Here is a 14,042-nt window from a genome sequence, read left to right as displayed (position 1 = left end):
CACATCTAATGAGGAATTGGGCGGGCTGTATTTGAAAATCCAAAATATGTTTTTCATTATTTTGCGCATTTGCCTTGGTAGTACCTGATACCCTTTGTTGGAATTGTTAGGGTATTTATTTGACAAGACAATTGTACAAATAAATATTATAATTACAAAACATATGAAAAAACATATCTAGTTCATTTCTAATTTTAAAGCAGGTCCTACCTTGTTCACGTCCCGACTGGCACAGGAGGTCTTTGAAGTTTGCATGTTCTCCCTGTTTCAGCATTGATTTCTTTCATGGTTCTGGTTTTCCCCAGATTCCAAAACCATGTAGGCCTATGTTAGGTAAATTAGATTTGCAAGATTGCCCCTTTGTATGTGTGAGAGAGTGAATATATATATAAAAAAAGTGAATATTACTAAACACCAGGAATATAGCCATAGAAGTTAAATGGAATGTAAAAGGAAGTTCTCTTGTAAACTAATCTTTGGATTTTCCTGCAAGTTTTAAATAGTCTGCTGAGAGCCCCTTGTGGTTCAATTGACACACTGCATTTAAAAAGCAACTTTTTAGATCACGTTTCCTTGTTATCTCTATAAAAATTAGATTTATTCATTTTGTGGGATTTGATTTAGGATGTCACTACAATATTTATTACCTTTGATGAGAGAAGAGGTTGCATATAAGTAAAATAATAAAATACTTTGTATTTATTACAAATAATGTACTAGTTCTAAAAAGTAAAACTGGGGTCTTTTTAAATGCTATAACAATGAACTTAAGACAATAATGTTATAAAATCAAGTTTACAGTTTAGACACAGATTTTTTTATTTCCATGCAAGGAGGAGCAAGTAAAATCCTTTCTTGTATGTTAAATACAACAAGGTTACATTGATACATTATGTGTGTATATTATGTACTGTACATATATATATTTATATTTATTTTCTTATTTACAGAGTAAGCATCTACATACATGCATTTAGCAGGCACGCATTTTGCAAGCATGGTGGCGCAGTAATGCGACTTCCTTAAAAGACTATGTTAGTTCTTTGTGTTTGTCATTGAGGTTATTAGTGAATCTGTCCTGCACACAATGTCTGTCATTTTTCTGCCGCTCAACATGCTATACAAACTGATCATATACAGTATAAAATTAATAGAAAGTTAAAAAGTTATTTTAAAGCTAAAAACACGTCTGACCAGTGTACACTGTTGATTTTGAGTTTATATAAATAAAAGGGACAACACAAGATGTGTTAAAACAACACAAAGTGTGTTGTTCTAAAAATAACAAACTAGATGTGTTGTCCTTAACTAGACACAAGATGTGTTAATTTAACACATTCGTTTTAAGAGTGTAACGTTAGCCTAACATAAGAAAAAACGTTAAAGTTAACTTCTAACTGCGTTGTACATCATGTCACTTAGCTTCATTAACGTATCTGTAAATAATCGAGATAACAAATGTTATTTGTAATAGCAATGTTGTGCTGAATGATTCATGTTAATTCATGTTGCACCAAACTAACGGAGAGGTACTCTTGGTAAAGAAGGTAAAAAGGCTTGTCCTGGAAACGTATACAACTTAGACCTGTACATATTTAATTTGATCATGATGGCAACGAGATGCGGTTTATCACGTTTACACTGTGACCTGTACATTTTTGCCTGGAGCTGAAGCTTTTCATCGACCTTCTCAACAATAAAATTATTAATATAACCTTCCAATGCATAGTTAAGGCCCTTTTGGTGACTTCGAGATGACATATAGTCTTTCTGTCTTCAAAAATCATCAATTGCCTCCTGTGAAATGTCTCCTACTGTGACAGCCCTCATAGCGCCTATCACCGAATGTTGATTGTTAGTCCGAGTGAGTGGAGGGGGCGTGGCTTAGCCATAGGTCAATTCTTCTGCACATGTGCACAAGGTATTTTTGCATCTGATTGAGAAAATAATAAGATTCATGCGTTTACATGCGTACTTTTCTCCTGATGATCGGATCTCAGATCGGACTACACCACCCCTTTCAATACAATAGAAATTTGCATCCTTAAAGGCGGAGTCCACGATGTTTGAAAGGCAATGTTGATATTTGAAATCACCTAAACAAAACACGCCCCTACCCCAATAGAATCTGGACCTTCTGTTGATAGACCCGTCCCACACATACGCAACCCGGCAAGGATGTCGGTTAGTAGACACACTCCTTACTGCTGATTGGCTATAAGTGTGTTTTGGTAGTCGGCCCGTCTCCTTTTCCAAAGCGTTTTTCAAACATCGTGGACTCCGCCTTTAATCGTATGGATTAAGGTGTTTAAATTAAGGCTTTTCAATCCGATTGAGCCATTAATCCGATTACAAACTGATTATTTGGTTGCATGTAAACATAGCTAATGTATGGTATCAAGGCTGAAAACATTACCAACAGATCAGCAAGCATATTTGTTTTTTTGATTCATGCATTTATCCACTGACCAACAGTGGCACAAGAAGGTTATGTTGCTATTTTTTGATCATCCGAGTTCAGCAGGAAGATGAGTTAGCAATTTGTTGCTTGCGCCTGTTCATTTGAATTTCAACTAAATAGTCATTGCATAGAAAAAAATGTTTTCCTCATTGTGTCGATTGGTTGCTTAATTGTCTCTCTTTGTTCCTCAGATTTTCAGTTTTGCCTTCATCAATGTGTTCTGATAGGTTTACGGTATTTATTTGAGGTGTTTCCAAACTTTTGGAGATATCAGGTTTGGGTTTGGCCCTGGCATTGCGCTCGGCTCGACAGCAGCGTAAACGCAACATCAGTTGCAGGACAGGTTGCAGGCAGCAGCTGAGAGCTGCTACAAAAATGGTGCCCGTTTTAATCTTAAACTGCGTTTGACAGTTTCTACCATCGGAACTTATTAGAATAATCCTCTGTACGTGATATGGTAAAAAGCAAAGCACAAACAATACGACAGAAGCAAAAATCTTCCTTCGAACCTTCAGACCACCCCCGGGCCCAAATCCAGCACTGATCAGACTTCCTCCCCTCACCTGCTGCAGGTGAAAGACCAGCAGGCTATAAATGACCAACATCAGGCACAAAATAAAAAAGAATCCTGCAACACCTAGGCAGTGGACTGTTTTAAATGTTTGCGTGGATAGATCGGAAAAGTTGACAACCTGGTCAAAGCACGTACCGTTTGTCATTGGAAGGTTATTTGTGATATGTAGTTTAGCCAGCATGCAAGCACTGACAATTATGATTATAACCAACCAGGTCAAAAAGCAAATGATCCAACAAGACTGCGTATGTTTAAAGATCCCATATATGGCACAGCCTGGTTTGACCACAGTGGCATAGCGATTGATGCTGATCCACAGAAGAAAGCACATGTTGCAATAGAGGTTAATGTAGAAGCAGGAGAACATGATGAACTCTACTGCGTTGCAGACTGAAGATCCCAACGTCCATTTCACATTCTCTTTATAATACGCTGTTCTGAGAATAAAACTGCAGCAGGACATCAGGTCTGACACAACAAGGTTTAAAGTGAAGATGACAGTGGGTGTCCTCTCTGATCTCCAAAGCTCCTGCAAAACTATCCCATTGGTCGGAAGGCCCACGAGAACCAAAAAGAGATAAAGCCAGGGCAAGATGGTTTCGTGGCCTTCTTCGGGTTGTAATGTGCATATGCTACAGAAATAAAGACAGAAAGATGGAAATGAAAACAGGAAGCTCACTATAGCCTTTTTTGGTCTTTTATCTCAAACGTTAGAATTCATATCAATGCCGCTATTGTGATTTCTTGGGCCACTGAATTTCCTTATTTAAGATTGTTGAACATAGCGGTCTTAATTTTCGTTTCATGGCACTTCACACTTTGCATTGTTTATTGTGTTTTCCCTTTTGGGGCTGTCTATTCATGTTTTTCATACTATATCATACTGCACTTTATACTCTACCTATCCTATATAGTCCACCCATACTATATAACACTTGCTGTAATACTTAGTTCTAGTCATATGTGCTTTTATCTTAAAAGTAATGAGATTTTTGTAATGTATAAATGTCAAATAACACTTTTTACAAGGTTAGCCCAAAAATATAACATAAATAAAACTACGTTCGATATAAACATTTATATAGAAAGTCTCATAGGCTATTATGTATTTATCCATAATAAGGTATTTTGTGTTAGTTGTTAAAATGTTTCTGTAAGTCGAATAATTTAAGTAACTATGCTTGATTTGACTTGTTTTGAACATGTTAGTTTGCACTTGAAGAGTTTCGTTGCAAAACGAGATATCCACCGTTTTGTTAATTGTTCAGAAATCACGTTTTTGGTTGTGCATTCCAATTAATTTCAATGCAACTGCAGTTGCTTTGTTTTGATTTAAACCTTCATAACTTAAAAAATACAGCTAAGTAGCACCATAAAACAAAATAATAACATGATAACATATTAATAAACATGTTTTGACAAAAATTTAAAAAAAATGGATTTATCTCGTTTTGCAACGAAACTCTTCACTTGGTATTAAAAGTGACTCTCTGAAATGCTAGATAACCTACTAACCTAAAAGTTGTTACCGCAAACAAACCAAGCATACATGGAAGGATAGAAAAGTAAAATATGTTAAAAAGCACATACGTTTTGTTGCTGTCTGAACCATTGACTCCTGAGAAACCGATAACATTATTATTTAGCACAGACATGATGTTGTCTTCTTTAGACGCTGCGCTCATCTTTTTATTCGGTTGAAGATGTGTGAGGCGGGGTGTGCTTTCACAATGACAGATACGAACTGCATGTGTACTCTGACCACATCCTGAAACATATACATAGGGGTACAGTTTCCTCGAATAGCTGGCATTTCTTTTTATCAAAGTATGATATTCAGTACTAGTGTAAAACGGTTTAATTATTATTCAGATAATTTGTATTCATAGTAAATAACTGACTAAATGAATTATTGATTGTTTTATTCACCTTTAATCTCTCTCTCTCTCTCTCTCTCTCTCTCTCTCTCATGATGGTATTGTTCTTGAAAATGAAGAAGGGTGCCACTAGATGGCACCATAAGTCCTGTGCTTCTCTTTTTGCATGTTGACGCACTTTCAGTTGCACATAAGTGTTTTGGTCATTGCATACGATACCTGTATGTACTGTAATGTATTATTTGTTGTCTAATATTCTTTGAAGTAGATGCATTTTAGACATCAAATATGTTTAAGATTACACGATTACCCAAGTTCATAGGTTTCACCTGTTTTGTAGTATATACACAGTGATTGCACGTTCCTAAAATTAATGAAGAAAAGGGTACAGAAAAGGCCAGTTAGACAATACACACAAGTACAAACAAGTAAAAATGAATGTGTTAAAACAAACACTAAGGGTCCTATCATACACCCGGCGCAATGCGCGACGCTAGTTTCTTTTGCTAGTTTCAACCGGCGCAATTATCATTTTCACATTTAGCACCACGTTATTTAAATAGCAAATGCATTTGCACCCAATTTTGCGCCCCATGGGCATTCTGGTCTGAAAATGCGGTGTGTTCAGGGTGCATTGTTGGCGCATTGCTATTTTGAGGCAACTAAAATAGACTACGACATTGACCAACAAAAACCTGGTCTAAAGTCAATGGCGCAATATTGTTTTTGTTATTTAATGAGCGCGTAGGTATGCACCTTATGGGACGACAATGCGGGTTTGCTTATCACATGGATGCACAGCAGCACATAAAACGTTTTAAAATATGAAAAATCAAAGGATTAAAATGTAAAAGGTTATTATTGAGTCTCTTGGACATATGTTAGAAGGCGTAAAGAGCAGCTTCACATGTAGCCTGGTAAGTAATTAAATGTTTTGCTTTAAACAAATGCAAATATTGTATATATTTATAAATGTTTTTAAATGCTAACTTACCCCACGCATTTATGATGACTTTGTACCTGTGGATATGATGAGATGAAAACCGTTTTTAAGTAATGCTTTTCAAAGCACTCAGCGCTGTCCGAGTGAAGCGTTTCGGCTCTCCACGTTTGTAAATTCTTTATCTCCTGTTTGTTACAAATAAAGTATTTTTAGAGTACAAACCTTTTCTTGCATATTTAAAAATTATGATTATGTAGAATATCAATATATTTACAGCAATTAAAAGCCTGCTATTTGTACTTCTATGACTGAAAGAAAACGTCTTTAAAAGGTTTTAATACCCACACTCTTAAAACGAATGTGTTAAAATAAAACATCTTGTGTCTAGTTATTTTTGGAACTCAAAAGCAACACAAAATGACACATAATGTGTTAAAAACAACACATAGGGGCGGTTTCCCGGACAGGGATTATCTTAAACCAGGACTAGGTCACAGTTTAATTAGGAACTATAACTAGTTTTAACAGACATGCCTTACTAAAAACATTACTTGTGTGCATTTTGAGGCAAAACAAAGGGCACTGATGTATTTTAAGATATGTCAGTGCAAGTTGCTTTAAGTTTGGACAGCTCTTACATTTATTTTAGTCTAGGACTAGTCTAATCCCTGTCTGGGAAATCGCCCCATAATGTTTTTATAGTTTGTGGTAAACTATTGAACACGTTATGTGTTGCTTTTAACGCATTGTGTGTCATTTGACTTCATATAAATAAAAGGGACAACACAAGATGTGTTAAAACAACACAAAATGTGTTGTTCCAAAAATAATAGTATCACTGTTTATAAGTCCCGGACAACAGGTTTAAATGCATGCAAGGTCAAAAAACACTGTAATTTTCTCAAAATATAAATTTTAAAATTACCCCATTTGTCAGAGATCCCCAAACGATTCATGTGAAGCCGTTCAACGACTCGGTCTGCCTAAACCCTACCTTTCAGTAGGCTACTGTGCTCTGATTGGTCAACTGACAGTCTCCGCGCAGACCACAGATCAGTGGCACACCAGAAAATTCTCGGGGCAGCCGCATATGTCGAAATTTCAGTCAAAACCGTTCTATTTCACCATAAACAATCTGAAAACAGGGCTTTAAGTGTAAAATACCGAACTTGTCCTTTAAGCATATATGTAAGCTAACCGGGTCATAGCAAAACCATAAGTGAGCATGCGTTAGCCGCTTGCTAACGTGACTCTCTGACAGTATATTAAGAGTTTAAAAAACAACATCAATACACATCATTCATTATTAGTCCAGGTTATAAAAACGACGACAGACATTAACATTTTTACACTTATTTAAGCAAGTATGTAACTATAATCATATTTACAGGTTGTGGTTAGGATACGCATATTGTTCCAAATAAAGTGGGTCCTGAACCATCTTTCATTGCCAAACGTCTATTAAATCTTTCCGTGAAAAAGTGATTTTAACCACTGATTCTTCACAGCCAAACGTTTAGTATATCCCTTCTTGAAAAGTAATTTTAACCACAGATTCTTCATATATCTTCATCCTTTGGTAGTGAAAACAACACAAACTGAAAACACAGTGTGATATGATGTTTACATACTAATTAGCTGTGGGCAGGTCATAGTTTTCGTTTCTCCCGCGGGCAAGGCTGTAGGCGGAGATTATTATGCAACGTGTTGGTATTACGTGGATAAAGTCAGGGAGGAGATTCAATCCATATGATGACTCGATTCAGCGATTCAGAGTCGACTCCCTACTTTAGAAGCCAAAAACTTTATTAATCGTGGTTCAACTACTTTGCACATTGTTTACATTGATGGACAGCTAGCCTACATGACACACTGCAATACAGGTAATTTTTTATTTTGGATCTGTGTGGCTCTTTTAGTTAAGGACAACACAATAGATCCTAAATGGGGATTAGGCATGGCACCAGCCGCAATTTGCTTTTAAAGGGGATGAGAGCTGAGACTCTCATTGGTTTATTGCATGTTACGCCCAAAACACACCCATTACTCATTACAAGAATAGGAAGAACCTATTTAGGCCGTAAACTATTTTTCCCATCGTGAAATTAGCAAAAGTGGAATCGGACACGTCCATTTAAACCGTGCGCTGTCTGTTTAGACAATGCGCTTAGATCGTTAAAATAGGGCCCTAAATGTCATTGTCCCAAAATTAACACATCTCTGTGTTATTATTGGACCAACACATTTTGTGTTACTTTTAACACGACTTGTGTTTTCACTTTTATTTATTTTAACCAAAAATGACACATAATGTGTTAAATTGGCATATAATGTGTTAAATAGCATAACACACAAAAGAATTAAGACATCCTAGTTCTGAAATTTTACATAAAAGTTTATATGCGCTTTTTCTACAGAAATAATACATGTACAATAAAAAAGTTAACCTTGTAATTTGCATTATGTAGGATGATTTTATGTACAGTAGAAAACAGTCAATGACAAAAAATAGCTGGGTTCAGGCTAGGTTACATTTTACTAACGTGTAGTGTTTCTGACAAATAGGAAATAAACAGAAAATCATGTTTCACTATAAGTGAGTTAAGACCAATATTTTCTAACATGATCTGATTGACTCTGCTGTAAAGTTACAAATACTTTTTGTGTTTTCAGAGCTGTTACTGTAATCATAGTCTATCACCGGTGATATTACAGGCACAACTGCATTGTTTTTCGGCTGTTCATTTGTAGCTTCACTAGAGTTAAATAATAATCCAATGCTTTGCAGGCAACAAACATTACAGATGATTTTAAGCATCACTTTCCTTATAGAACCACACAGCAGAAAGTACATGACTGGATCCAGACAGCTGTTGAGAGCAGACAGTAGCAAAGCGATTTCATTTGATTTATCCATAACGTTCATCCAGTCACAGGAAGTATCAGGTGCCATCTGCGACATGATATAAAAAATCCTAATAAAATGATACGGCACAAAGCACAGTGTGAACAGGAAAAGCACAAAAAAGGACTTCAGTGCCGTTTTGTTGTACCTGGCTGCGTTTGGAAAATCCGGTTTCTCTCGAGAAGCTGTAATAAGCTTCATTCCAATCTTTCCGTAGGAGATGACCAAACCGGCAAAGACCACCCAAAACATAACCACAATGGAAAAGTTAAAGTAAGCTTTCCATTTGGATTTGTCCAGTTTTTTGTATTCAAAGCACTTTTCGGACTCATTGTTCTCCGGAGCCTGGGCGATCAGTGCCACCATTGGGGCACAAGCCAGAAACCAGACGACGCAGCAGAGAACCACACTCCACCTGCTTTGTAAGAAGAGCCGCCTGCATGAAACCCTTTGGAATTTTAAATAGCGGTCTATACTAATAAGGCCAAGTAAAATTATACTGATGTACATGTTGGCGTAAAAGACGTTGCCCACTATCCTGCAAAAGACTGGTGGCAGCACCCAGCTGTTGTTGTTTGAATGATACGCCACCCGGAAAGGCAGGCAGATCACCAGGAGTAAGTCAGCCAGAGCCAAATTAATGAGGAAAATGCGAATGGAGTTCTTCTTTGAATGCACTCTCACAAACACCCAGAGAGCCAACAGGTTCCCAACCAATCCAAAAAGGAAGAAAAGCGCATAACAAATGGCCAGTGGCACCTTTAGGCTTGTATTATCCATTTTGCATTTTTCATCCATCTGGTAACTTTGTGGAGTGCTTTTGAATGATGCATTCGGGAACACTAGGGTACTGTTGCTCTCCATTGCACAAGTGAGGTTTTCAATCCTTAGAAAGAGAAACAGAGTCTACATTTAACTAAATTTATAACGTACTAGGAAATATTTTTGGAACAACACACTTTGTATTGTTTTAACACATCTTGTGTTGTCCCTTTTATTTTTTTGAACACAAAATTAACTCAAAATTACACATAATGTGTTAAATAGGATAACATCCTTTCTTAGAGTATAGGAAAATAAATGCTGCATCATAAATAATAAAGATGCATACCTTTTGAGCTGTATCCATCAGCGTGGGGTTTTTGCTGCTTCCAGTTGAAAGTCTCTGTCTTATCTCTCTTTGGATCACTGCTTTGCAGACTGCTTTATCTTCCTTTTTCAGTTCCTCAGCAAACTACCGCAATAGTCAGCTGCGCATCTGCCAGCAGAGTGTGTAGGTGGAGAATGCAAATAAGCGTCGATTAACCACATCTTTACCAACCATTTCCTCATTATTAGGAGTTTTTACAAATGTATGTGTTCAAGTGTAAGTGTTTAAGTATATATATGAGCAAATAAATGTACAAATACAAGCAGTTAACCTGTGTGGACCTGTTTTATAAGTCTTATAAGACCTGTTTTAAACTGTGAAGTTTGTGTAAACTTTTTTGTCTTTTTCACCTATTAAAGGGAACATATCATGAAAATCTGACTTTCATGTTTAAGTGCTATAATTGGGTCCCCAGTGCTTTTGTCAACCTAGAAGATTAAAATCAACCCAGTAACTTAGTTTTAGTAAACCATTCTCTGCAAGCATGTGAAAAATAGGTCATTTAAATTTGGCTACCCTGTGATGTCAGAAGGGCCCCTTAATCTGACTATCCAGCCACTACATTGCCATTTAGTGCAGAGATCAGCTCATTTGCATTTAAAAGGACACCCAACATGGCACATTTTTGCTCACACCTCCAAAGTGGCAATTTTAACATGTTATAATAAATCATCTATATGGTATTTTGAGCTTAAACTTTACATACATACTCTGAAAACACCAATGATTTACATCTTAAAATATTCTTGTGAAATGTCCCATTTAATTCATTTAATCCAATAAATCAATATCAGCGTTTTGTGGTACCACAGAGAAATTGTATTCTACTCCTCAATAAGATGCACTTTTATTCAGAAATATTAAATGGTACTCGAACATGTTTGACACCACTTAAATTTTTTAGCCATTGTAATGTTGACTTTTAAATAGAAATGTTTATAGATCAGGTTGAGGGTTGGCAAGTTTAAGACATGTTTTCCTTATCTGTCTTATTCTGACTCTGGTCTTATGATCTCTGAAGGAAGACTATAGAAGCTAGTTAGTTTAATGTTATGAAGAATGCTTTGTAACGTCCTGTGTGGTTTTACACCACAATTTTAGAGATTGCTATCTCCTGCGATTTGGCAGATACCAGAATCCCTCGGTGTTTAATTTTATGTCAATGGGCTGGGGAACCATTTTATATAAAGTTATGGTTGACCTTGTTGTGAAGAGTAGCTAACCACTTGTTTTCTATTTTTATTGACTGTTCCACTGTGAAGTTTGTAGTTGTAACATTTTTTGTATCTTTTTGCTGCAGCCGCATTGTGTGTTACTGGCATCAAAGGAGAATTCAGCTCCGGTGAAACTGGGTGGCTTTGGTGTGGCTATTCAGCTTGGCGAATCTGGACTAGTGGCTGGAGGTAAACCTTATTGTAAATACTGCATTGTGCACTTAAAACTACTACACTGGGTTAAAAAGCCCAACAGCTTGAAAAATGCACAGTAGCTGTGTTGCTTATTTTAACCCAACAAGTGGGCTGTTTTTGTAACCCAATTAGGATGGTTTTATTTTTATTAAAGCTCACCTAACACACACACACACACTATTTCTGCTTATCTCATGTTAATCTTGAGTACCTATAGTAATAAAGTAGCATTACATCTTTCATATATCCAAAGAGGCTTTAGTTTTATCAGATTTAAAAAAAGACAAATTAGCTATACATATACTTTCCAAATAAACCCAACCCCCTTGAAGCGTTCCAAGGGCGGAGTCATGAGCAAGCAACACACACAAAACATTATCCCAGTATCTCTGGATAACTTGATTCACACCATGTTCGTGTTGTTTACATTATATGCACTTACACACCAATTGGCAAAAAATACAGACATTTGATGCCGTTTTACTTCCTGCCTGCGACTCATGACCTGGTTGAAATTGCCCCCATTTCCACGAAATCTAGTGTTAAACAAACACACAACTCCACTGCTACCCCAGATAAGCAAACTATATCTATTGTTTTCACAATTTTACAATAATTACATCAAGTAACATTTTGACTCAAGTCTAATCAAATATAGCCACTGGAAAGTGACCTAAAAGATTTTTTGTTGGAATGGATTGGAACGAATTATGGACGTACTCATCGCTAAGTTACATTGGTCTACGGCTGTAAGTACTTAAATGTAAATATGGTGAAACTGCAAAATATTGCATGACATGCTGTAATAAGAACATACTGTTACTAATACAGTTAATAAGGAAGTTTACAGTAACATTTAAGCGATTTTAGACTATTTGAGCGACAAAGATGCTAAAGTGAACTGTTTTCAGTGCGCATACGCGCACAAACTCAAAAGCCCACGCTCAACGCGCTTTTCAAAAATCACGCAAAGCAAACGCATATTTTTTGGGCTTGACAGGAGATATACGCACAAACTATATTGTAATAGCACAGTCTCTGCAAGTATTCTCAGAAAAACAGTCGTTTATTATAAGTGAGCAGTTGATCATGTGTCAGTGATCGCTTCTCCGTTGTTAAAGGGACAGTTCGTCTCATAAGAAATGCATATGTTTGAGTCATTATGTTAATCAAACTTCAAAAGACAAAAGGAAAATCACTTTTATAGCTTTAAAAAGATCAATTATATTTAATTTATAGAATAAAAACAGTGTTATGTTAATTTGATACTGTTTATTCTACCTAATCAATACTGTTAGATCTTACTTTATTTGTAACTTTGTTCTTTTCTATTTTATATGCTTGTCATTTTATTTTCCCACATCACTTTTTTGCTTATCTGAAAATTAATCAACCCATGACTCAAAAACCATAATTTAATTAATTTAACCAGTACTATATTGTAAAATTAATTCATTTGATATAGGCCTTCAGGTCCACCCCATTGCAAGGCCAACTTAAAATTGTATGGCCTTGCGACTGATGGTCAGATTATGGCAAAATAAAATTATTGCAGATTTAAAATAGTATGGGAATGCTACTTGTTACTGCTTTCCACATTTATCAACCCATTTAATTAAACATGGTTTCTGTTACTAGTCAAATGTTTACATTTTAAATGTAAAAGAATTAAATAATTGAAATAATGGTCATAATGTATTTTTTGCATATGTCATGGTGTGCATTTTGTTTCTGCGCACATGGAGAGATGTTGAGTTCCTTCCTTCTTTTTTCCTTGGCCAATCACATGCCTGAAGAATAAATAAGTCAAGTTACAGCATGTTCCCTAATGAGGCCATAATATTTATTCTGGGGGGTCCTCCCACCTCGCGGCCCAATCAGAAGCCACATCGCCCCTCGAGCACCCTTCTCACCTTTTTCACCCCTGACCCGTTTTCATGCCTGTACCTTAAACATACACATTGGGACCTTAGAGGTACTTACTGGAAATTAAATGGTACATATTAGAACCCTTTTTAAAGGTACCATCCCAGTGACAACTGTTGTACTTTTTTTATGATATTACGAGTTAATCACAGTTGTTTTACTTATTACAAAAAATTTACCTCAAATAAGGCATACAGTACATTACAGACAAAAACGGCCAAAAAGTAGTTAACAGTTTAACCCGTCTATAATGACTAATGCATGCAGTGACCTTAGCACTTTCTATGTAATAAAGATTTTATAAAGAAAATTGGAAATATGTTTTCATTTATTTGATTTAAAGAAATGAAACACTTTTGGATTATTAAGCTTCCTCTTATTGCATGCTTTCAGTTCTTTGTTTTCCACAAAAGCACAAGCTCTTAGCATTACATAAACAGTTTGTTTCTTGACTGATGAACTGTTTGTGGCCCTAAATGCATGACGACTGTGTTTGACTGTTCAAAACTCATACCAGCGACAGCTCTTTTGTACACGTGTAAATTAGTTTTCTGCACTGGAGGCCGCGTTGGTACTCCGCACTTCATGGCTCCTGAGGTGGTGAAAAGAGAGCCTTATGGGAAACCCGTAGATGTGTGGGGCTGCGGTGTCATCCTCTTCATACTGCTGAGTGGTTGCCTGCCCTTCTATGGCACCAAAGAGCGCCTCTTTGAATCAGTCATTAAAGGAAAATACAAGGTAGTGATTGAGTTACATAGGCTGTTAAAGGATTAGTCAGTTTTCTTAAAAAAATCCAG

At 36.3% G+C, this 14,042-nt stretch overlaps 3 protein-coding genes across 13 annotated transcripts in view; 1 reads left to right on the top strand and 2 right to left on the bottom strand.

Moving 5' to 3' along the window:
• Positions 1-14,042, top strand: part of caska (calcium/calmodulin-dependent serine protein kinase a) — a 197,827-nt gene that overhangs the window by 143,722 nt on the left and 40,063 nt on the right. For all 11 annotated transcript variants that reach the window (XM_055216501.2, XM_055216502.2, XM_055216507.2 and 8 more), the window contains exons 6-7: positions 11,211-11,313; positions 13,808-13,983. In XM_055216501.2, coding sequence (XP_055072476.1) covers positions 11,211-11,313; positions 13,808-13,983 — 279 coding nt within the window. The remainder of the gene's footprint in view (positions 1-11,210; positions 11,314-13,807; positions 13,984-14,042) is intronic.
• gpr82 (G protein-coupled receptor 82) lies at positions 456-4,753 on the bottom strand. The gene is made up of 2 exons (XM_055216512.2): positions 4,626-4,753; positions 456-3,667 (listed from the first exon to the last, which is right to left on the bottom strand). Exons 1-2 carry the CDS (start codon positions 4,718-4,720, stop codon positions 2,608-2,610), a joined length of 1,155 nt encoding a protein of 384 aa, XP_055072487.2. The 5' UTR covers positions 4,721-4,753; the 3' UTR covers positions 456-2,607.
• Positions 7,789-10,006, bottom strand: LOC129452554 (probable G-protein coupled receptor 34). The gene is made up of 2 exons (XM_055216513.2): positions 9,872-10,006; positions 7,789-9,646 (listed from the first exon to the last, which is right to left on the bottom strand). Exon 2 carries the CDS (start codon positions 9,622-9,624, stop codon positions 8,473-8,475), a length of 1,152 nt encoding a protein of 383 aa, XP_055072488.2. The 5' UTR covers positions 9,625-9,646; positions 9,872-10,006; the 3' UTR covers positions 7,789-8,472.

Source organism: Misgurnus anguillicaudatus, chromosome 17 (genome assembly GCF_027580225.2).
Source record: "Misgurnus anguillicaudatus chromosome 17, ASM2758022v2, whole genome shotgun sequence".
In the NCBI taxonomy this organism is placed as follows: domain Eukaryota; kingdom Metazoa; phylum Chordata; class Actinopteri; order Cypriniformes; family Cobitidae; genus Misgurnus; species Misgurnus anguillicaudatus.
The sequence above is the reverse complement of the archived record's forward strand: the minus strand, read 5'-3'. Positions and strand labels throughout refer to the sequence as shown.